Source organism: Podarcis raffonei, chromosome 2 (assembly GCF_027172205.1).
Source record: "Podarcis raffonei isolate rPodRaf1 chromosome 2, rPodRaf1.pri, whole genome shotgun sequence".
Classification (NCBI taxonomy): domain Eukaryota; kingdom Metazoa; phylum Chordata; class Lepidosauria; order Squamata; family Lacertidae; genus Podarcis; species Podarcis raffonei.
This window is the reverse complement of record NC_070603.1, coordinates 107,373,021-107,395,913: the sequence shown is the minus strand read 5'-3', so window position 1 is coordinate 107,395,913 and position 22,893 is coordinate 107,373,021. Positions and strand designations below refer to the sequence as shown.

At 47.7% G+C, this 22,893-nt stretch overlaps 1 protein-coding gene across 2 annotated transcripts; it reads right to left on the bottom strand.

The window, feature by feature from the left end:
- Positions 1-854: 854 nt before the first annotated feature.
- Positions 855-7,136, bottom strand: LOC128408590 (kyphoscoliosis peptidase-like). Of its 2 annotated transcripts, none has more exons than XM_053378540.1 (5): positions 6,913-7,136; positions 6,232-6,349; positions 4,478-4,639; positions 3,109-3,294; positions 855-1,602 (listed from the first exon to the last, which is right to left on the bottom strand). In XM_053378540.1, exons 2-5 carry the CDS (start codon positions 6,237-6,239, stop codon positions 1,524-1,526), a joined length of 435 nt encoding a protein of 144 aa, XP_053234515.1. In that variant the 5' UTR covers positions 6,240-6,349; positions 6,913-7,136; the 3' UTR covers positions 855-1,523. The 2 variants fall into 2 exon arrangements, with proteins under 2 accessions (XP_053234515.1, XP_053234517.1); XM_053378542.1 differs by having other exon boundaries at positions 6,968-7,136.
- Between the last annotated feature and the right edge of the window lie 15,757 nt (positions 7,137-22,893).

The window sequence follows — 22,893 nt, the reverse complement described above, 5'->3', positions numbered from 1 at the left end:
CCACATCGTGGAAACAGTGTCATAATATTAATCATGGTGATACATCACAATGTGTGTGCGTGCTGTGGGAAAAACCGTGATGTGGGGAAAACCGTGAAGCCAGTCATCGCTTCTCTCATGCTTCTTTCTGTCCCTGTTGCTCTGTGCTATAAAATAACAGTTGTAACAACATGTTAAAGCTAAGTAAAAATGTATCGGTTTTGGACCCTGAAATATACTCGGAGTCGAGAGTGGATTTCATGCTCTTTATTCAGCTCATAGTGGTGAGGAGGAATGGAAGTTCCCCCAGAATGTCTGCTTTATATACATTATTTACACAATGGGCCCCACGTGATTGGCTAATTCCGGGATTCTCCTGTAGGCCAATCAGGTTGTGAATTCACTTCCCCTGGAGCTGGATTGGGTGGCTCCTGTGGACCAATCAGACTGCTGCATTCTGGACCCTATTCAACTCAGTACATAACAGACCCCTAAGTAGCAGCAGTTTCCAGGACATAAACCCCTTCACCTCTATATAGATAACCCCTAGATATGCCTCTGCATGTAAGATGTGATCATGCTGTAGGTACAGTCGTACCTCGGAAGTCGAACAGAATCCATTCCAGAAGTCCGTTCAACTTCCAAAACGTTTGGGAACCAAGGCGCGGCTTCCGATTGGCTGCAGGTGGACGTTCAGGTTCCATAGAACGTTCACAAACCGGAACACTCACTTCCAGGTTTGAAGCCAAAACGTTCGACTTGCAAGGTGTTCAGGATCCAAGGTACGGCTGTAATTTTATTAGATTGCCACATATTAAACAACTGAATTGAGCAAGAGGAACAAAACACAAGGACACATTTGCCGGAGAACAGTGAAACTTTATTGCATTTATAAACACACTGGGAAATCAAAGGCAAGCCCCAAAAGTCTGCACCAATTTATAGATTGTACTCTTTTTATTTACTGTTTGCTATATAAAAAAAACCTGCTACTACTTTAAGTAAATGGATAGGACCACATTAGGGTGTCTCAAGAATATGGTGGATAAAATGCTAATGATTTGTGTTGCTGTACTGTAAAGGATTTAAGTTCTGAAAGTCTGGAAATTGAATGATTTTGGGGGGGGGGGGTATTTTAACACATTTTTATATGAACAAGTTTATGCCTAAACATTAATTGTACCCTTTCATTCTCTGCTTTTCAAAATCAATCTAGGGTTTCCCACTTTACTCATTTTTTGATATGGCCTTTATAAAGAAATCCTGGAACACCTCCCCAATTTCTTTGTTATACTGTAAATTTGTAAATAGATACTGCAATCAATTTTAGCATATGCTTCAGAGCTCATAGAAACAAGTATCATGTCATATGTATTATACATATATTTTCACTTTTTAGAACTTTGTGTCAAGCTAAAAACCCTATGCATCAAAACTGTGGTCAGTTTAGCAGTGATGCCAGAGACAAGTGACTATCCTTGAACGATATCAAATAACATTCAATTTGGATTACATTCAAGCTGCTGGAGGTGCAGATGTCTGCTTCAGAAGTTGCCATTTGGGATCCTCTGGGAAGTTCTAATAATCAGAACAGGATGGTTGAGGAAGTAAACCACATAGTACCTGAAAAAGAAAGGTCAATAGTATTTAGTACAGTGGTACCTCAGGTTACAGACGCTTCAGGTTACAGACTCCGCTAACCCAGAAATAGTACCTCGGGTTAAGAACTTTGCCTCAGGATGAGAACAGAAATCGTGCTCCGGCGGCACGGCAGCAGCAGGAGGCCCCATTAGCTGAAGTGGTGCTTCAGGTTAAGAACAGTTTCAGGTTAAGAATGAACCTCCGGAACGAATTAAGTACCGTACTTAACCCGAGGTACCACTGTATTTAGCAACACTATCTAAATCAGCAATAGGGGCAAACCAAGGTTTCTAAGGTTGAGCATGGAATACTTACAGACCCAGTTCAGATGTCAAGTGAAACCATGGTTTAGCATGCTGGGAATGAGCCAACACAAGCCTTGGGCTCACACATTCCCCACCTCCTCCCTCTACACAAGCGGTGAAGGGTTTGGAATCTACATCCTGGTTAGGCTTAACCACAGCTCGTTGCCTCACCCAAATCTGATGAACAATGCTTACTGTTAACCATGGTTGCGTGGTTTGGTAAGCCATCTTTAAACCATGGCTCATCCAGCTAGCTTGTTTAAACTCTTAATCTCAGGGTCGTGGGTTTGAGCCTCACACGGGGCAAAAATAATAATCCTGCATTGCTGGGGGTTGGGCTAAATGAAACTTGTGGTCCCTTCCAACTCTATAATAACTCTATAACTTCATAACGTTAACCACCATTGAGAGTCTGGGGTGGTGTGCTAAACCAGCCTTTGCCAATCTGATTTCCTCCAGATGCTGCTGAATTCTTATGTCCCATGATAGTCAGGGATGATGGGAGATTAATAATAATAATAATAATAATAATAATAATAATAATAATAATAATAATTTATTACTTATACCCTGCACATCCAGCCAGCTCTCCTCAGCCACTCTGGGCGGCTATCAACAGGAGATTAAAAATACATTAAAACATCAGTCATTAAAAAACTTCTCTAAACAGGGCTGCCTTCAGATGTCTTCTAAATGTCAGATAGTTGTTTATTTCCTTGACAGGACATTCCACAGGGCAGGCGCCACTACCTAGAAGGCCCTCTGCCTGGTTCCCTGTAACTGTTTCTCGCAGTGAGGGAACCACCAGAAGGCCCTCGGCGCTGGACCTCAGTGTCCGGGCAGAACGATGGAGGTGGAGATGCTCCTTCAGGTATACTGGACCGGGGCCGTTTAGGGCTTTAAAGGTCAGCACCAACACTTTGAATTGTGCTTGGAAATATACTGGGAGCCAACATAGGTCTTTCAAGACCAGAGTTATGTGGTCTTGGCAGCCGCTCCCAGTCACCAGTCTAGTTGCCGCATTCTGGATAAGTTGTAGTCTAGGACCTCTGAATGGGCCTCCAGTTCACTGCAGTAAAAGCTTGTGCTATGTGTCATTTCCCCTTTGAAATACATGAGGCTGATTGTGAATGTAACTGTGATAATCAAAGGGAACAAGACAGATGCTTCTAATTGACTTTACCCATTTTCAGTGGTTGGTAGTCTTATGACAGCAACGGTCAGTCCTTCTGTATTTAAGTCAGGATCCTGCTGATCTTCAAATTCCTCCAGTGTCACCGTCTGTTTCAGAAGCTGCCACTTGGGGTCTTCAGGGAAGTGCTTCTCAATAAACAGAGCGGGGTGGGTGAGGAAGTAAAACTCATCGTAACTGCAAAAGGAGAAGGTGCAATAGTGCAGTATTTCAGAATAATGCCTAAATCAGCACCAGGGCCAGACAGGCAAACTGAGTGGTGGTCCAGAACAGCTGGTGGGCACCTGGTTGAGGAAGCTGCTGGGTTGCAACAATCCAGCCTCCAGAATCCCCAGATTTTACACATGTAGCCCAGAATAAGCATAACACTCCAGAACTGTTCAAAGAGGATAGATAGATGGTGTCTATCCCTGCCATCAGGACACTCCATGCCCATGGCTTAATAATAATAATAATAATAATAATAGTTAATAGTAAATTACTTATACCCCGCCCATCTGGACCGGCCTCCACAGCCACTCTGCACAGCTTCCAACAGAACATTAAAAACAGAATAAAACTTCAAACATTAAAAACTTCCCTAAATAGGGCTGCCTTCAGAGGTCTTCTAAAAGTCAGATAGTTGTTGTATTTCCTTGACATCTGATGGGAGGGTGTTCCACAGGATAGGCGCCACTACCGAGAAGGCCCTCTGCCTGGTTCCCTGTAACCTTACTTCTCACAGTGAGGGAACTGCCAGAAGGCCCTCAGAGCTGGACCTCAGGCTGAAGGATGGGGTTGGAGACACTCCAGGTATACTGGGCCGAGGCCGTTTAGGGCTTTAGAGGTCAGCACCAACACTTTGAATTGTGCTTGGAAATGTACTGGGAACCAATGTAGGTCTTTCAGGACCGGTGTTATATGGTCTTGGCAGCCGCTCCCAGTCACCAGTCTAGCTGCCTCATTCTTAATGCACTTGCTTACATTAATCAGCCCCATGGCCATCAAATCGCAAACTCTGACAAGTGGTCGAAGCAAAACAAAACCACCTAAAAACAAATGAAGTTAACTGTGAGAGCCAGTGTGGTGTAGTGGTTAAGAGCGGCGGACTCGTAATCTGGCGAACCGGGTTTGCTTCCCCGCTCCTCCACATGCAGCTGCTGGGTGACCTTGGGCCAGTCACACTTCTCTGAAGTCTCTCAGCCTCACTCACCTCACAGAGTGTTTGTTGTGGGGGAGGAAGGGAAAGGAGAATGTTAGCTGCTTTGAGACTCCTTAGGGTAGTGATAAAGCGGGATATCAAATCCAAACTCCTCTTCTTCTGCTATACCCTCAGTGTGTCCCACGTTCTGCCTGGTCTTTCTACTGCCTAACAACGTACCTGAAAGTGAACTTGCTAAAAGCAGCATCCACAGTGCCACTTCCCCAGGTGCAGTCTAGGAGATGCCACCTTCCACCAATGCGGACAGCATTCCAGGCATGGTTGCTCTTCCCCGTTACGCTGCAGCTGCCTCTCAAATACTCGCACTGTATCCCTGCAATACTGAGAGGGGAAGGAAGGTATTCAGGAACACCGTTGCTATCAAGAGGACAAGTAATTGCTTTCACTGCTTTGATAGGCTGGAGTAGCCGTCCTTCATTTTGCTGGATCAGAGAAAACAGCAATCAGGTTCTCCACAGATTGTCATTTGCTCCAATTTGGCAGGAAAACACAAGGTTTCCTGGGATGAAACAACAACAACAACATTTGGACACGGACCTGGAAAGCCAGGATCTGTGCCTATAAAGCACAGAGCAAAGGTAAGTGTGGATGAGAAACTAAGTCACACAGGGAAGAGACCCATTAAATTCAAGTAGTTTTTAAGTCTACTGATTCCAATGGATCTATTCAATTCAATGCAACCCTATATATGCAAGTTTGCTTCAGGATCATTCACAGTGTGGGCATTCTCCCAGTTACGTGGTGGGTCATGTTCCGGAACCCCATGCGCATAAGCAAAAATTGTGTAAGTAAGGTAAAGGTAAAGGTAAAGGTAAAGGTAAAGGTAAAGGAACCCCTAAAAGTTAAGTCCAGTCGCAGACGACTCTGGGGTTGCGGCACTCATCTCACTTTACAGGCCAAGGGAGCCGGCATTTGTCGACAGACAGTTTTTCCGGGTCATGTGGCCAGCATGACTAAACCGATTCTGGCGCAACAGAACACCAAAACCGGAGCAGCGTACGGAAACACTGTTTACCTTCCCACTGCAGCGGTACCTATTTATCTACTTGCACTTTTGGGCATGCTTTCGAACTGCTAGGTTGGCAGGAGCTGGGAATGAGCAACAGGAGCTCAACCCATCGTGGGGATTCGAACTGCCGACCTTCTGATCGGCAAGCCCAAGAGGCTCAGTGGTTTAGACCACAGCGCCACCCGCGTCCCTGTGTAAGTAGGGAGCACACTCTAAAAAACACTCATTTTTTCCTGCTCTCTCTCCACACAACACTCTTTTCAACTAGTGTTGAAGCTCTGGAGCTGGCTGGAGGACCTGTGGAAAAGCAGCAGCAGCTGCTGCCATGCTGTGATGTGTGTCAGCTACTAGGTGGGGAAGCTGAGCAGCCTAAACAAAGCCCCACTGTGCCTCCATTCTCTTTGGGGCTTCCTCTGCTCCCACTAAAGTCCTCTTTGGGTTCTGGGGAGGTTCTCCTCGTGAGCAATGAGGACTCTCCAGTTCTCTCCCGCCATTTCCTGCTTAGAATCTATTGATTTACTTATTTCCGACTGCTGTCATGTGCGAGTTGATCACGCCTAAGTATGGAGATAGCTGCCTAGGGCAAAGGGTGGAGAACCTGTGGCTCTCCAGATCCCCTATAACTACAGCCAAGTAACAACCACTTGCCATAATGGCTGGAGCCAATACAGTGGTACCTCGGGTTAAGTACTTAATTCGTTCCGGAGGTCCGTTCTTAACCTGAAACTGTTCTTAACCTGAAGCACCACTTTAGCTAATGGGGCCTCCTGCTGCCGCCGTGCTGCCAGAGCCCAATTTCTGTTCTTATCCTGAAGCTAAGTTCTTAACCTGAAGCACTATTTATGGGTTAGCGGAGTGTGTAACCTGAAGCGTATGTAACCCGAGGTATCACTGTAGATGTTACCTGCACATTGCTTGAAAGAGTCGAGCATATCCACCGCAAATAGCCTTTCCTGAGTGAAGGATATCAGCTGGCTTAAAACACAGCTTGTCCAAGTTATAGCAGCCTTCCACATCATATTCTGTAGAAATAAAGACAATGAGCACCCATTCTGATTTGCTTGTGGGGTGGCAACACTTTCCGGCGTGTTTCTCAATCGCTTTCCTTTTTGCCAAAATCTGATGGGGGGGGTGGCTTGTCTTGCAAGAGCTCCAAATGAACTTTTAATTGCACAACATGAATTTGCCTGTATGTGATTGAATCACACCTCAAAAGAGAAAGTCTGGAAGAACTCGTAAATCTGCCAGAGAGGTGCTTTGTGTAGATCCAGGGTCTTGTTGCCAGATAAAAATGCACACTGGTGCAAGGGTTAGGAGTCTGGAGACAGGGGCCTGGACAAGAGCCTCCTCTCCCCCTACCCCGTGCTGTGACCTTTATTTTATTTTGACAAAATAATAAGAATAAATAAATAAGAATAAAAATGTGCATCCCACCACCAAGACCATTCCATTGTATCTATCCAACCTCCCAAAATTTCAACACCTCTTGCGATGGTTTGACCCCTTTCCGTTTTAACAGTACAAATTCTACAAACACCCTCCATATCTCCTCAAAATCATTTCTCCTGCATATTCCCCGTCTTACCTTAATGGCACATGTTAATTTATCATTAATAGCTTTATCCCACACCTCTTTATACCATTTTCTCATTTTATATTCTGCTTGCCCCTTCCACTTCCTAGCTATCATAATTCGTTCAGCTGTCAATAAATTTGTGAGCAAGTCCTTCATAGCCTGCGAACCTTCCACCCCATCATAAATTGATAATAATGCTACCTCTGGACTTTCAGCCAGCTTTAACCCAGTGATTTCTGTTATCAGTGAGCACCTCCTGATCCCTTCTGAGTTTCATGGCTGAAGAGAAATCCCAAACAAGCTCTGCGAGAGCCAAACACCAAATCACTGATCCACACAGGTTACAATCCAGAATCCTTTGTGCAAATGGAACTGACGTGACTGGCTATGAAATGGTGAAAAGGCCCAAGTCACCTGCAAATAAGCCATAGACCCACTGAATTTAATGTCCATGAGTTACTTACATCCATTGATTTCAGCCGGTCTACTCTGAATATAACTTGGTTTGATATGACCCTATGTGTCCATCTTCCTTGGCCGGCAATCACTGGACTGGGTGTCTGCTAAAGAACTCTGCTACAGAGCTGGATTCATGGGCGCAGGGCAGTGACAAAGGCTGGTCTTTTAATACCGGAAGTTGTCAAAGGCAAGGGGACTCAAGTATGCAGGAAGTTGGCAGTCCCACCTACCTATATGATAGCAGATCCAAATCCAAATGGCTCGCACTTTCTCCAGGTCACTGTGGGCTTTTTTGAGCAAGACTCTCACCTGGCTTTTCACACTATTCCTGAAATCCACCTGTTTCACAGAAGGTAAATGGAAGCAGTTAATATGGAGGAGGGGGTACTGGACCATTAGGTCCAGTCGTGGCAGACTCTGGGGTTGCGGCGCTCATCTTGCTTTATTGGCCGAGGGAGCTGGTGTACAGCTTCCGGGTCATGTGGCCAGCATGACTAAGCCGCTTCTGGCGAACCAGAGCAGCGCACAGAAACGCCGTTTACCTTCCCGCCAGAGCGGTACCTATTTATCTACTTGCACTTTGACGTGCTTTCAAACTGCTAGGTTGGCAGGAGCTGGAACCGAGCAATGGGAGCTCACCCCGTCGCGGGGATTCGAACCGCAGACCTTCTGATCAGCAAGCCTTAGGGTCTGTGGTTTAACCCACAGCGCCACCCACGTCCCTATGGATGTATATACATGCATTTAATTCACACACAGAGAGAGAGAGAGAAAGAGAATCCTGTAGTTTGTTAAGGGTTCTAGGATTTGTAGCTCTGTGAGGGGAAAACTACAGCTCCCATAGTTCTTTTGGGGAGTTGGTGTTCTTTAAATGCATGGTGTGTGCAGCCCATGTGAATAGGTGCTCCACTGTGTTAGCTTTCTGAAAAACAGGAGCAGGGTCTTGTGACTCATGATGTTCCCAGTTCGGACCTTCCATCTGAACAGAAGTAATTGCCTCCTATCAGGAGAGGACACTCTCAAATTCCAAAAGCACATAAAAACCTCAGCACCCTAGCAAATTCCTCGCTGCCTATATCGCAATAAGAGACAGCATACCTTCTGTGCATAGGCATCCAGTTCCTTAAACTTTGCCAAGTCTATTTGTATTGATTTCTCATTGGATTTATCCCATGGATAATCTAGGAACAAAAATGGAAAAGTCATTCTAGAAACAGTGGGGAAAGGGAGGGGGAGCAAAGGATGACCTATAATGTGATTTAAAGGGTTGGAATACAGGGAACCAACAGGGAATAGAGATAGGGAGCCTTTTCTGTTTCTCCCCAAGTGAAATACAACAGCAGGGAGTAGAGGCACTTCAGCTGTGACCAACGTTGCTCTATTTAAAAGGTAGAATTTTGATCTGATCTTGCAAGACCATTTTGAGTACAGTACACAAGCTGTATGGCATGGTTTGCACTTCCCACTGGAACAGCTGGTACCTCCTTAGAGAAGCCCTCTTCGCACCAAACATCTGGCTTTGGTCGGAATGCCTGGCACCCCTTGACCCCCGGCTTCAAATTTCACTGCATCCATCTGCAATATGCATTCAACAGAACGTCAACTGCAAGCTCATTTCAGGAACTATAATAGTAGCATAACAGTAACACAAACAGGGCTGCTTGAGGTGAGGGAGAAAATGTACCCACCCACCCACATGCCACATTCTGAAGCCCCGTTCCACTTACAGAAACCCAAACACAGGTGATGGGACAGATTTTCTCCAGCACACCTGAGTAGAACAGGCTTACTTTGAGGGTGAAGGGCAGACTGCATAGGATGCAACAATCTGTTCTCTGACACTTCACTGCCGCCTGCCCCCCTGGAGCATCTGAGCCACCTCACTTGGCCTAACAGTAGCTCCAGCCTTAGAGGGGAAAAATATAGTGCAGCTATTCCCCCAGCCAGAACTCACTGTAACTGAGTTCCGCCACCTCTCAGGGTCAGTGGCGTAGCGTTGGGGGTGCCAGGGGTGCCAGCCGCACCGGGCGCAACATCTGGGGGGGGGCGTGAGTCCAGAGGGAAGGGACAAGTTCCTTCCTCCGCCGGGCTCCCGCCGCCACCGCCAGCTTTGCGCCCTAGTGCGCGCCCCCCGCCGCCGCTGCGGCTGCGCTCCACTCACTGCTCACACCCCGCCGCCGCCATCCCCTCGGCCCATCCACAGGCGGCGGCTGCTTCTGCCGACTGGAAGGGAGGAGAGCTCCGAGGGGCCTCGACGCGCCCTGCCCTCCCCAAAACCCTCCGAGACGAAGCCGGCGGGCGGGCGAGGGTCTCCTGGCGGAAGGGGGCGCCGCTGGCTCCGGCTCTCAGCGCAAGTCTCAGCTGCGGGGGGGGGGCGAGGACGGAGCGCGGCTGGAAGCCCCCGGACCCGGCCGGGAGGAGGAGAGGCGCTCACCAAGCCCGGATCTGGAGCGCCTAGGAGCGCGGGCTCCACTTACAGCCCAAGGAGAGGAGGGGGCGGGGAGGCGCCCAAGGGGAGGGGGCTTCGGCTGCCTCGGCCCGCGGGGGCTCCGCAAATAATAAATTTAATAAATTCCTGCTGAGCCTTTGGGGGGGGTCCTTGGCTCCTTCGCTCGCCCCCAGCCCCAGTGGCGTAGCGTGGGGGGGTGCAGGGGGGGCCGGCCGCACCGGCCGCAACATCTGGGGGGGGTGTGCTCGCACTCGAGTGCTAAAATCCACGGGTTAGGGGGCGCAAATTACTTGCCTTGCCCCGGGTGCTGACAACCCACGCTACGCCACTGCTCAGGGTAGGTGCCATTGTAAAAGAACAAGCGAAGCGTTCGTGGTGAGTTCTGGCACCTCTTTGTCTAGAAAAATAACACTGAGCGCACTTAATTTTTACCATTCAAGCCTTGTTCCCGGGATATCTCAAGAGGTGGGTGCAGAGGTGTAGCTGGGGGGGGGCACTGGGCGCCACACCGCAGGGAGCAGCACTTCCCGCCGGGCCTGCAGTGCGCCCGAGCCACGCATCTCTCCTGGGAGTGACGTGGTGGCTTGGGCACCTGAACAGCTAGCTACGCCACCGGGTGCTTGAGTGACGTGCTCATAAAATGATTTCCTAAGATACGCAGCCCAGTAGTGATGTATGGAAGTGAGAGCTGGACCATCAAGAAGGCTGATCGCCAAAGAATTGGCGCTTTTGAATTATGGTGCTGGAGGAGACTCTTGAGAGTCCCCTGGACTGAAAGAAGATCAAACCTCTCCATTCTGAAGGAACTCAGCCCTGAGTGCTCACTGGAAGGACAGATCCTGAAGCTGAGGCTCCAATACTTTGGCCACCTCATGAGGAGAGAAGACTCCCTGGAAAAGACCCTGATGCTGGGAAAGATGGAGGGCACAAGGAGAAGGGGACGACAGAGGACGAGATGGTTGGACAGTGTTCTCGAAGCTACCAGCATGAGTTTGACCAAACTGCGGGAGGCAGTGGAAGACAGGAGTGCCTGGCGTGCTCTGGTCCATGGGGTCATGAAGAGTCGGTCACGACTAAACAACAACAACAAGATACGCAGCACTGCTAAGTACTAAGAGAAGTACTTTTAATATACACAGCAGGTGTAGGAGATCTTTGGCCTGCCAGATGCTGGGGAACTACAACTCCCATAATCCCTGGCCATGCTTGCTGGGACTAACAGGTGTTGTCATCCAACAACATCTGGAGGGCCAAAGGTTCCCTGCAGCTGACACAGAGGATCCAGATCAATAGCCGTACATAAGTATAAGAAAGAACTTCTCTTTACCATACAGATCTTCTTCCCGAGGCAGCATTGATGCTTGTGCTCCTCCCATCTTGAAAGCCTACAAAATGTTTGTGTTGGGATGAGACGAGATGTGCATTAAAGCATATATTGCAACTCCCATCGTCCCTGATCACCGGCCATGCTGGCTGGGACTGGTGGGAAACAGCTCTGCACCGCCCCAGAGAACCCATCCCCAATCTGTTGCCCTTATGTCAGCCTGACTTTCATAGCTGCCCTTAAATGTAACAACAGAACCTGTGGCTTCTCAGAGGCAGCCAGATCCACAACCCCCATTCAGCCCCAGCTAATGGAGCCAATATGAGGGACATGGGTGGCGCTGTGGGTTAAACCACAGAGCCTAAGACTTGCCGATCAGAAGGTTGGCGGTTCAAATCCCTGCGATGGGGTGAGCTCCCGTTGTTCGGTCCCTGCTCCTGCCAACCTAGCAGTTCAAAAGCACGTTAAAGTGCAAGTAGATAAATAGGTACCGGAAGGTAAACGGTGTTTCCGTGCGCTGCTCTGGTTTGCCAGAAGCGCCTTAGTCATGCTGGCCACATGACCCAGAAGCTGTATGCTGGCTCCCTTGGCCAATAAAGCGAGATGAGCGCCGCAACCCCACAGTCGGCCACGACTGGACCTAATGGCCAGGGGTCCCTTTACCTTTACCTTTTAATGGAGCCAATGGTGTCGGATGATGGGAGATGCAGGCCAGCAACTCCTGGGGGGCCTCAGGTTCCCCATCCTTTCTTGGTGAATCATGGGAATTGTGGTTTGGCATCTTGTCTCCTTCAAAGAATTACTAAGTGATTCAGTGACTAAACCATCAGCAACCAACTTATATATACAGTGGTACCTCAGGTTAAGTACTTAATTCGTTCTGGAGGTCTGTTGTTAACCTGAAACTGTTCTTAACCTGAAGCACCACTTTAGCTAATGGGGCCTCCTGCTGCTGCCGTGCCGCCGGAGCACGATTTCTGTTCTCATCCTGAAGCAAAGTTCTTAACCCGAGGTACTATTTCTGGGTTAGTGGAGTCTGTAACCTGAAGCATATGTAACCCGAGGTACCACTGTAAAGGTAAAGGTAAAGGAACCCTGGATGGTTAAGTCCAGTCAAAGGCGACTCTGGGGTTGCGGTGCTCATGTCAATTTCAGGCAGAGGGAGCTGGCGTTTGTCCAAAGACAGCTTTCCAGGTCATGTGGCCAGCAGGACTAAACCACTTCTGGTGAAATGGAACACTGTGGTGGAAGCCAGAGCGCACAGAAATGCCGTTTACGTCCCCACCGCAGCGGTACCTGTTTATCTTCTTGCACTGGTGTGCTTTTGAACTGCTAGGCTGGCAGGAGCTGGGACAGAGCAACGGGAGCTCACTCCATTGTGGTGATTCAAACTGCTAACCTTCCAATCGGCAAGCCCAAGAGGCTCAGTGGTTTAGACCACAGCGCCACCTGCGTCCATATATATACATATGCAGGGGAACTACTGGCACCACTCTAAATCCGGTTCCACTAAATGGAATCGCAACAGTTTTACTATGGAGAACAGCCCCCCCTATGTAGGTTGAGACTACCTTCTAAGGATGCAATCCTAACTATGTCTATTTAGAAATAAGTCCCATTGAATTCGGTTTTGCTTACTCCCAGGCAAGTGGGGTTAGGGTTGCAGCCTAAAATAGCTTTCTCTGCTTTCGCTGATTGCAGCCTAAAGTGGCATCCACATGATATCCTCCCCATCCCAGTGTTGTCCTGGACCTCCACCCTTTAAATACCGGGTTTTTCTATCTGTGGGAAGTCCAAAATGGACATAATGGAAAAGCTTCTTTGTGCTTGGCACAGGGCTGAGTTCCAGTGCAAGAAGGGCACAAGAACAAAATTCCCACATCGTACTTGGGACAATAATTAACAAAATATTCTTTCTTTTAAAAAATTTGTTTCTTTTTCTTATAAAAGAGCAACGCAACCACACACGTCTTTTCTTTTGGAGAGACCTCGGGGGGTACAAAACCTCCTCACAGCTCAATTGAGCAACTGGGAGAATTCTTGCATATTGTGTTTAAAGCCACTGTAACTTAGCAAACTTAGCAACTTACTGTAACTTAGCAAATAAGCCCACAAGTTACTAGCCCACAACATTTCCACTTGCAGCCTCACACTGACCTCATGAAACGGAGAAGTGTGCTAAATTGTTACTCTGACCTGCAAAGTTCATGGAATGAGATCTTGACTGCAAACTCTCCTAGAATTCCAGCCGGCAAAACTTCACCAGTTACTCATGAGACAGTTCCTATAAACCTCTTTCTAAGAAACGCAAGCAAATTAAGATGCTTTGGTTACCTTTTTTTGGCACAGGTGCTCAGCGGAGACGTCCAGGAGATTATTTTCTTCTGCTTTGGAGAAAAAGTTCTGCTGCCGTAGAGACTAATTCTCGCGAGGCTCTCCTGCTTTGAGCCAGGAATGAAATGCCCAGCTGGAGGGGTGAGGGAAGAGCGTGGCTTGATCTGGGTTTATCAAACCCTTGCTTGGAGACCTTGGCATTAGGATAAGAAGAGCTGGAAGAGCATCCATGAAGTCAAAACAAAAGGGAGAGCATAACATGTTTTAGCAAACCAGCGCTGGAGTGCGTCAAAGTTCCCTGCGTGGGGAAGTGCAGATACAGAAGGTGTCCCCATTGCTCAGTTCCCCTCCCCTCTTGTGGTTTCCAGCAACTGAAGCATTTCTGCCTCCAGCTGCTAGTAGCCATCGATAGCCCTTTCCTCCAAGGACCTGCCTAATGCTCTTTTAAAGCCATCAAAGTTTCGAGGCCTTCGCTGCCTCTTGTGGGAACATGTTCCATAGTTTAACAATGTGCTCCATGAAAAGTACTATCTTCTGTCTTCCTTCAACCTAGTGTTATAAGGGGCGGGAGCAGTGCCAGATTTACGTATAAACTACTGTATTTTTTGCTCTATAAGACTCATTTTTTCCCTCCTAAAAAGTAAAGGGAAATGTGTGTGCGTCTTATGGAGCGAATGCAGGCTGCGCAGCTATCCCAGAAGCCAGAACAGCAAGAGGGATTGCTGCTTTCACTGCGCTGTTCTGACTTCTGAGATTCAGAATATTTTTTTTCTTGTTTTCCTCCTCCAAAAACTAGGTGCGTCTTGTGGTCTGGTGCATCTTATAGAGTGAAAAATATGGTAAACAAGCTATAGCTTAGGGCCCCACTCTCTTGGGGCCCCAAAAAAAAATTAAAGGGAAAAAACTGGATGTACATTTCCAAAATATAAGATAAAAAACAAATAAAAGAAAACCTACATACAGCAACAGTGTTTTGCATTGTGTAGGCTCCTATGATGTAAGTAATGGGCCCCGCCTGCTAGCCTGCTCCGTAAAATATCACTGGATCGCTCATTTGGCAGGGCTGCCCTTGTCAAAATCCCTTTCACTACCAACTAAGAGACACCAGGCTTAAAAGTGAGGAGGGAAAGAGGACTATAAAGCCTAATATCACTACAGTCTTGAACATAGCTGTCAACTTTCCCCCTTTTTTAAGGGAAATTCCCTTATTCCGAATAGGATTCCTCGCATGAAAAGGGAAAAGTTGACAGCTATGGTCTTGGAGAGTCTCCCCCGTTTATTTAGGACTGCAGTGAGATCAGGCTTAACAGGAAGAGGGGAAGCCTTTGGGAGCCCCCACCTCTCTCTTTAAGAACTCAGCAAGCTTGGGCTTCACAGGGAAGGGAAGAAACTTCTCCCTCCTTTTTTAGTGCTCAGAAGGATCGCCCCCTCTCCTGAAGGGATGGGCAATTCTACTTAGTACTGAGTTTCGGCTCGCCAAAGGCTCTCTGCCAGGAGTGCCATGGCTCAGCCCAACTGAACGGGATGTTCTGCGTTGATACGAAGGGCGTGGCCATCCTGCTTAGCAATGGGTCCCTGGTTTCTGCATTTCTTCAGAGGATCCTGACAACTAGCCCCATGCTCGGAGGGCTGTGCAAAGCAGCTTTGGAAAGACTGTCCTATCAGTCACGCCTCACCCCTTACCTGCATGTGAGAATGGCCTCATGGATCAAATGGGGGAAGACTTGTGGAGGGGGCAAGATGTGCTCAGAAGTCAGACATTCCCCACCCCAAAATTTCACCTCAGGAACTAATGGACTCTTACTTTGCCTCACAATAGTTTTGAAATGTGCTGGGTTTTCGACGTCCGGGAACCGAAACATTCCAAAGAGAGCCAGCGTGGTGTAGTGGTTAAGAGCGGTAGTCTCGTAATCTGGGGAACCAGGTTCGCGTCTCCGCTCCTCCACCTGCAGCTGCTGGGTGACCTTGGGCTAGTCACACTTCTCTGAAGTCTCTCAGCCCCACTCACCTCACAGAGTGTTTGTTGTGGGGGAGGAAGGGAAAGGAGAATGTTAGCCGCTTTGAGACTCCTTAGGGTAGTGATAAAGTGGGATATCAAATCCAAACTCTTCTTCTTCTTCTTCAAAGAGAGGCATTCGGGAGCTGAGGTCTGACTGTAATATATTGGCGTCCGCATGAAATCCTCCCCATACCATTGTTGTCCTGTGTCTTTACCCCTTTGAATGCAGGGTTTTTCCTTCCTTTGGAAGTCGAAAAGGGGCATGATCTTTGTACTTAGCACATGACTGAGTGCTAGCAGTAGGAGGAAGTGCAGGGGCTGAGCCCCAGAACAAATCCCCCCCCCTCATTGATTTTTGTTTCTTTTCTTATCAAGGCAAAATCCTACGTGTCTTTGCTTTTCAAAATATCTCCAAGGGTACAAGGGGATCCCTCAGCTCAATTCCAGCAAGTGGGACAGTTGTTGAGTTTTGTGGTTACAAATCTGTTATGTATTCTCTGATAAGTTCTCACCCTGGCCACCAGGGGTATTGTGTATATAGTTTTCACTCAGGTCCACGTAAGTTAATTTAGGCAGGAAACCCTGGGTTGCTGTTGTTACGATGTTGACAGCCGGCTGCCTATAAAAGCAGGCCGGCTGAGCTGTTTGCAGTTCAGCTCTGTGTCGACTGCTATGTCCACCCACAACTTAATAAAATCAATAGTCAGCCAGTCTCTTGAAAATGCCATGGGGCCTGTTATGTATTCAGTGGTCTGTGTTTGCCTGAGCTTGAGTCTGGACTAAGGATTCCGAGCTCCTGTGTTCTGATTCGATACATGATATCCAATCACAGAACATTTCATGATTTGGGTTTCTGACATTGGCCCTTAAACTCTGAGTCATGATTCGCAGCTTGGAAGTTTAGACAGCCAATCACGTTGGGAGTGGGAGTGGCCCAGGCCTTCAGAAATGTCTATAAGCAGTCGCTTTGACCCTGTTGTCCAGTTCTGTTAGTTCAGTAAAGGTTCTTGCTGTTATCGCTGTGTCTTGCCTCACGGGAACCCACCTATACTTCAGGGCCCACTGTTGCTTTGCAAATAACCTACAAGTTATTAGCCCCCAACAATTCGCTTGCTCACCCTGAACTCATTAAGCAGAGAAGTACACTGAATGGTTATTCTGTGACCTCCTCCTGCAAGATTACCTCCTAGAACGAGCTTCTACCAGCTAACTTTCCTAGGACCCCAGCCCACAAAACTTGCCAGTTACCAGTAACCAGAAGGATCCTGGACCCAGTCGCTGCTTTGTTTCGCAAACACTGTTTTTTCTAAGCGACCCAAATGAGCCAGCATACTATTTTCCGTACCCAAAGTGGATTTCAGGACACCAGGATAAGAAGCAGACAAAAAACAAAAGTTCAAATCTTTATTTCCTAACCAAATGTTACACAACTTAGGATGTTTTCTTCCTTGTGGGGAGAAACCCTGAAAAGGGGGGATAGAATTCCCCTACTTTGCTCAATCCACACGAAACACACTAGGGGCAGGGGGTGAACTCACACAAAAGAACTGGGCTAAGGATCCTTACAATATAACAAGCAAAAATCGGGAACGGTGATGCCCTAGCGAAGGATTTCTGCTGTTTAAGTCTTCCCTGGATTGCTTCACAGTGCGATCCTTCTCCAAATTGGTCTTCCCTTCCCATGGGCCTTCTCCTTCAAATTGCCTCCTTCTCCCCAAATTCCTTCTCCAAAAATGGGCCTTAATACGACACATGGAATGAAAAATAAAGCTCTATCACACAGGATCTTTTTTTAAAATATGATGATGTTGATGATGCTTTCTTAACTGTAGTTACATCCGTACATCAAAGACATTTTATAGCCTGTAAATCAAACTCATCAAAATAAAAATTCCAACGAAGAAGCATATATCTTCATAAATTTGACTTCCCGTCCTTCTCAAAATCTTTTCACTCTAATAAACCTATTACCTAAATTTATCATCAAAATCATAATAAAATATTAATATGCATCTATGTATATATATCTATTTTAACCCATTTAACCTTTATTTACAGAGCTTATTCAAAGACTGCTACCAAATTCAGATTGCAACACTTATTTTTTAAAGTAACTCTTAGAGGTTCCCAGTTACCAATGAATTCCTGTTTTTGCTTATCTTTAATCTTTTCCGAGAGACTATCTATCACACAGGATCTTAGAATGTTGTCCCAAAACAAAGTTTGTCCTCAATACTGTCCTCTTCACATATATGGGGACACCCACCACCTGCACAGGCTCAAAGTTTCCACATATTCAAGTAGCAAAAGTCCACATTAGCGGTGAATGTGAATTGCCGCAAGCCATCTTGATTGCTTCTTAGACCTCTCTAAGCAACATAAAAACATGTTCACTAATGTAATTATTCTGTTCTAGTTGGCAAGCGGCTGCTAAGGTCACTTTGGTTTGACATCAAGGTTACTAATAAAGAAATAGAGGTGATATATATATAGAGAGAGAGAGAGAGAGAGAGAGCGCAATTACCGTATTTTTTGCTCTATAAGACTCAATTTTTCCCTCCTAAAAAGTAAGGGGAAATTTGTGTGCGTCTTATGGAGCGAATGCAGGCTGCGCAGCTATCCCAGAAGCCAGAACAGCAAGAGGGATTGCTGCTTTCACTGTGCAGCGATCTCTCTTGCTGTTCTGGCTTCTGAGATTCAGAATATTTTTTTTCTTGTTTTCCTCCTCCAAAAACTAGGTGCGTCTTGTGGTCTGGTGCGTCTTATAGGGTGAAAAATACGGTATATAAATTGTGCGGGTGTGTGGGTGTCTCATAAGCGCAATTGTCTCTTCCAGTCAGTCAGTCCTACAGAATAAAACTCAGGCATATTTTAGCCGTCACATCCGTCCATCTCCAGCCTTAATGTCTGTTTCAGAAGCTGCCACCTGGGGTCGTCTGGGAAGTGATCCTCAATAAACAGAGCAGGATGGGTAAGGAAGTAAAACTCACTGTATCTGCAAAAGAAGACCACGGAATCATGCAGTCTTTCATAACGTTTCTGAAATCAGAACCAGGGTGAAGCAGGCAAAGCTGTTGAAGAATGAGTGTGGAATATTTACACACCCAATTCAGATTGCAAGTAGAACTATAATTTAGCATGTTGAGCAGTGGCGTAGCATGGGTTGTCAGCACCCGGGGCAAGGCAAGTAATTTGCGCCCCCTAACCCGTGGATTTTAGCACTCAAGTGCGAGCGCACCCCCCCAGATGTTGCGGCCGGTGCGGCCGGCCCCCCCTGCACCCCCCCACGCTATGCCACTGGGGCTGGGGGCGAGCGAAGGAGCCAAGGACCCCCCCCAAAGGCTCAGCAGGAATTTATTAAATTTATTATTTGCGGAGCCCCCGCGGGCCAAGGCAGCCGAAGCCCCCTCCCCTCGGGCGCCTCCCCGCCCCCTCCTCTCCTTGGGCTGTAGGTGGAGCCCACGCTCCGAGGCGCTCCAGATCCGGGCTTGGCGAGCGCCTCTCCTCCTCCCGGCCGGGTCCAGGGGCTTCCAGCCGCGCTCCATCCTCGCCCCCCCCCCCGCGGCTGAGACTTGCGCTGAGAGCCGGAGCCAGCAGCGCCCCCTTCCGCCGGGAGACCCTCGCCCGCCCACCGGCTTCGTCTCGGAGGGTTTTGGGGAGGGCAGGGTGCGTCAAGGCCCCTCAGAGCTCTCCTCCCTTCCAGTCGGCAGAAGCAGCCGCCGCCTGTGGCTGGGCCGAGGGGATGGCGGCGGCGGCGGCGGGGTGCGGAGGCTGCCCATGCCCGGCCAGGCGTCGGTGGCGGCGGCGGCGCTGCTGCAGCGGCTGCTCCTCCTGCGAGCAGTGAGTGGAGCGCAGCCGCAGCGGCGGCGGGGGGCGCGCGCTAGGGCGCAAGGCTGGCGGTGGCGGCGGGAGCCTGGCGGAGGAAGGAACTTGTCCCTTCCCTCTGGACTCGCGCCCCCCCCCAGATGTTGCGCCCGGTGCGGCCGGCACCCCGGCACCCCCCACGCTACGCCACTGATGTTGAGAATGAGCCATAGCGGGCCTCAGGCTCACACTCTTCCCGTCCCCCTCCATTCCTGCCCACCTGCAAAGGGTTTGGAAACAACCTCCTGGTTTAGATTAACCAAAGTTTGTTGTCTCACCCAAATCCGACAAACACAGCTTTATGTTAACTATGGTTTGACAAGCCATCTTCGAACTATCGTTTATCTAGCTAGCTTGTTTAAACAAACCATGGCTAAAATTAGCCACAGTTAAAGGTCTGTATGACCCTTCCTTGATCTGATTCCCTCTAGATCAGCCTTTCTCAACCTGTGGGTCCCCAGATGTTGTTGAACTACAACTTCCATCACCCCTAGCTAGCAAGGCCAGAACTCAGGGATGATGGGAGTTGCAGTCCAACAACATCTGGCGACCCACAGGCTCTAGATGTTGCCGAACTCTAAATCCCATCAAACCCAGCTAGGGTCAGTGGGAGTTGTAGTCCAGCACAGCACTAGGTTGACAAGCAACAATCCAGCTTCCAGGATCACCAGGGTAAATGTAACACTCTAGAACCACTCAAGAGGATAAATGGATGGTTGGAGGAGTTTACATAATCTCCCTGCCACCGTGACACACCATGCCAATGGCTTAATTCTAGCTGCACCGGAATATAATAGTCAGCCCTGTGGCTGTCAAATCACCAGCTCTGAGATGTAGTCCAAGGGGGCTGGGGAAAGTTCTCTAGAAGCAACAGAATTAAGCTATGTCTTCGTTGTGTCCCACACTATCGCTGGACTTTCTGCCTAACAACATACCTGAAAGTGAAGTTGCCCTTGTCATCCACGCAGCCACTTCCCCACGTACTGTCCAAAAGGTGCCACCTTCCATCAAGATGAACAGTGCTCCAGACATGACGGTTATATTCCTCAATGAGCTGTTCTGCTTTGTATCCATACCCTATGCAGTAGCCTGACAACGTCTTGCACTGTATCCCTGCAATACTGAGAAGGGAAGAAAGGTATTGAGGAACACCATTGTGATCAAGTGACCGTGGCTGCTTTCGCCAATTTTCTTTTTGAACAAGATCCTCCTTCACATTGCTCTTTTCAGAAGCTAAACAACAGCCTTCCCAGCTCATTGCATTTCACACTTGTTCTTGTCCTGTCCGGTCTGCCTCGTTAGGGATGTGCATTGTGGGATTTTGATGGAGAAAATAGAATTATTTTGAGTGTCACCTGGGACCACTACTTTACTTTTCAGAAAAGCCATGGCTCAGTAGTGCTAACAGACCCGACTGTGGCAACAGCCTGCCTCATTTCTTTCTTTCATATTACAAGTTACAGGTAGGTAGACGTGTTGGTCTGCTGTAGTCGAAACAAACAAAACAAATTAAATTAAATTAAAAAATTCCTTCCAGTAGCACCCTAGAGACCAACTAAGTTAGTTATTAGGGACGCGGGTGGCGCTGTGGGTTAAAGCACAGAGCCTAGGACTTGCTGATCAGAAGGTCGGCGGTTCGAATCCCCCCAACGGGGTGAGCTCCCGTTGCTCGGTCCCTGCTCCTGCCAACCTAGCAGTTCGAAAGCATGTCAAAGTGCAAGTAGATAAATAGGTACCACTCCAGCGGGAAGGTAAACGGTGTTTCCATGCGCTGCTGTGGTTCGCCAGAAGCAGCTTAGTCCTGCTGGCCACATGACCCGGAAGCTGTACGCCAGCTCCCTCGGCCAATAAAGCGAGATGAGTGCCGCAACCCCAGAGTCAGTCACAACTGGACCAAATGGTCAGGGGTCCCTTTACCTTTACCTTTAAGTCAGTTATTGGTATGAACTTTTGTGTGGTATCTGAAGAAGTGTGCATGCACACGAAAGCTCATACCAATAGCTAACTTAGTTGGTCTCTAAGGTGCTACTGGAAGGAATTATTTTATTTTATTTATTTTGTTTTGTTTCACATTACAGATGTAGGAAATCTTTGGCCATCCAGATGTTGCTGAAGTACAACTCCCATCATTTCTGGCCATTGGCTAAGCTTGCTTGGCCTGATGGGAGTTGCAGCTGAGCGATGTCTGGAGGGCCAAAGGTTCTGCATGCCTGCTATATAAGCATGGCGGTCCTTTGCACCTGGTCCAGTTATCCCATTCAGGACCAGGGTGTCCATCACACCTGCCCGCCCCCTCTCCCCAAGAAACAGTCCATTGATTTCAGTGGATCTGCTCAAAGCTTAATTCAACACAACCCTATATATGCAAATTTGCTTCAGGAACATTCAAACCATTGAGGAGGGTTGGGGAACCTGTGGCTCCCATCATCCCTGCCACGAAACCACTGCTTGACCCGATAACTGGGGCTGAGAAAAGTCACCTGCACATTTCTTCAAAGAGTCCACAATATCCTGTACAAATTCCTTTTCCTGACTGCAGGACATCTGCTGCCTCTGAAGTCCTCTTGGCTTCGTCATAGAAGGCTTCCATATCATATTCTGGAGAAATAAACACATTTATGAAATATCACCCCAAAGCATGAAATGCATAGTGAACGAGGGTCTGCAAGAGTCACGTGTGGGTTACAAACGTTCAGAAGATGCGAGCGATCAATCAATTCAATGAACATATATCTTTTCCCCATTAATGAAATAACAAAAGTTTATTGTGTGACAAATCACCTATATGATGGCAAATCCACATCCAAATGGCTCGGACTTTCTCCAGGTCACTGTGGGCTTTTTGGAGCAAGACGCTCACCAGGTTTTCCACGCTATCCTTGACATTCACCTGTTTCACAAAAGGTAAATAGATTTGGTAGCAGTTAGAATGGGTCAGTGTCGGGATGCAGTGGTGGACTGGATGGGGGACAATAAACTGTGTTTGAATCCTGGGGCAATGGAGTATCTTGGTGGGTGGTTCTCATGTTCTAGAAATTGACAGGTTTCCGGTTCTGGATGTGGTTGCACTTCCCCTGAAGGAGCCAGGTAATAGTTGGGGGTACTCCTGGATTATTATTATTAATAATAGTAGTAGTAGTAGTAGTAATAATAATAATAATAATAATAATAATAATAAATTTATACCCCATCCATCTGGCTGGGTTTCCCCAGCCATTCTGGGCAGCTCCCAACAGAATATGAACAATAATAATTAAAAAATAAAACATCAAACATTAAAACAAGGTTGCCTTCAGATGTCTTCTAAAAGTCAGATAGTTGCTTATTTCCTTGACATCTGATGGGAGGGTGTTCCAAAGGGCAGGCGCCACCACCGAGAAGGCCCTGTGCCTGGTTCCCTGGTTTTTAATGACTGATGTTTTAATGTATTTTTAATCTTTTGTTGGAAGCCACGCAGAGTGGCTGGGGAAACCCAGCCAGGTGGGCGGAATATAAATAATACATTTATATTATTATTATTATTATTATTATTATTATTATTATTATTAGTCTTCAACCTAC

Excerpts from the sequence above, each read along its gene's own strand:
- LOC128408590 (XM_053378540.1), bottom strand. Across the intron at positions 3,295-4,477 it reads TTTAGCAAGTTCACTTTCAG|TTACGATGAGTTTTACTTCC; the intron begins GTACGTTGTTAG and ends CTCCTTTTGCAG. Across the intron at positions 1,603-3,108 it reads CTACCAACCACTGAAAATGG|GTACTATGTGGTTTACTTCC; the intron begins GTAAAGTCAATT and ends TTTCTTTTTCAG.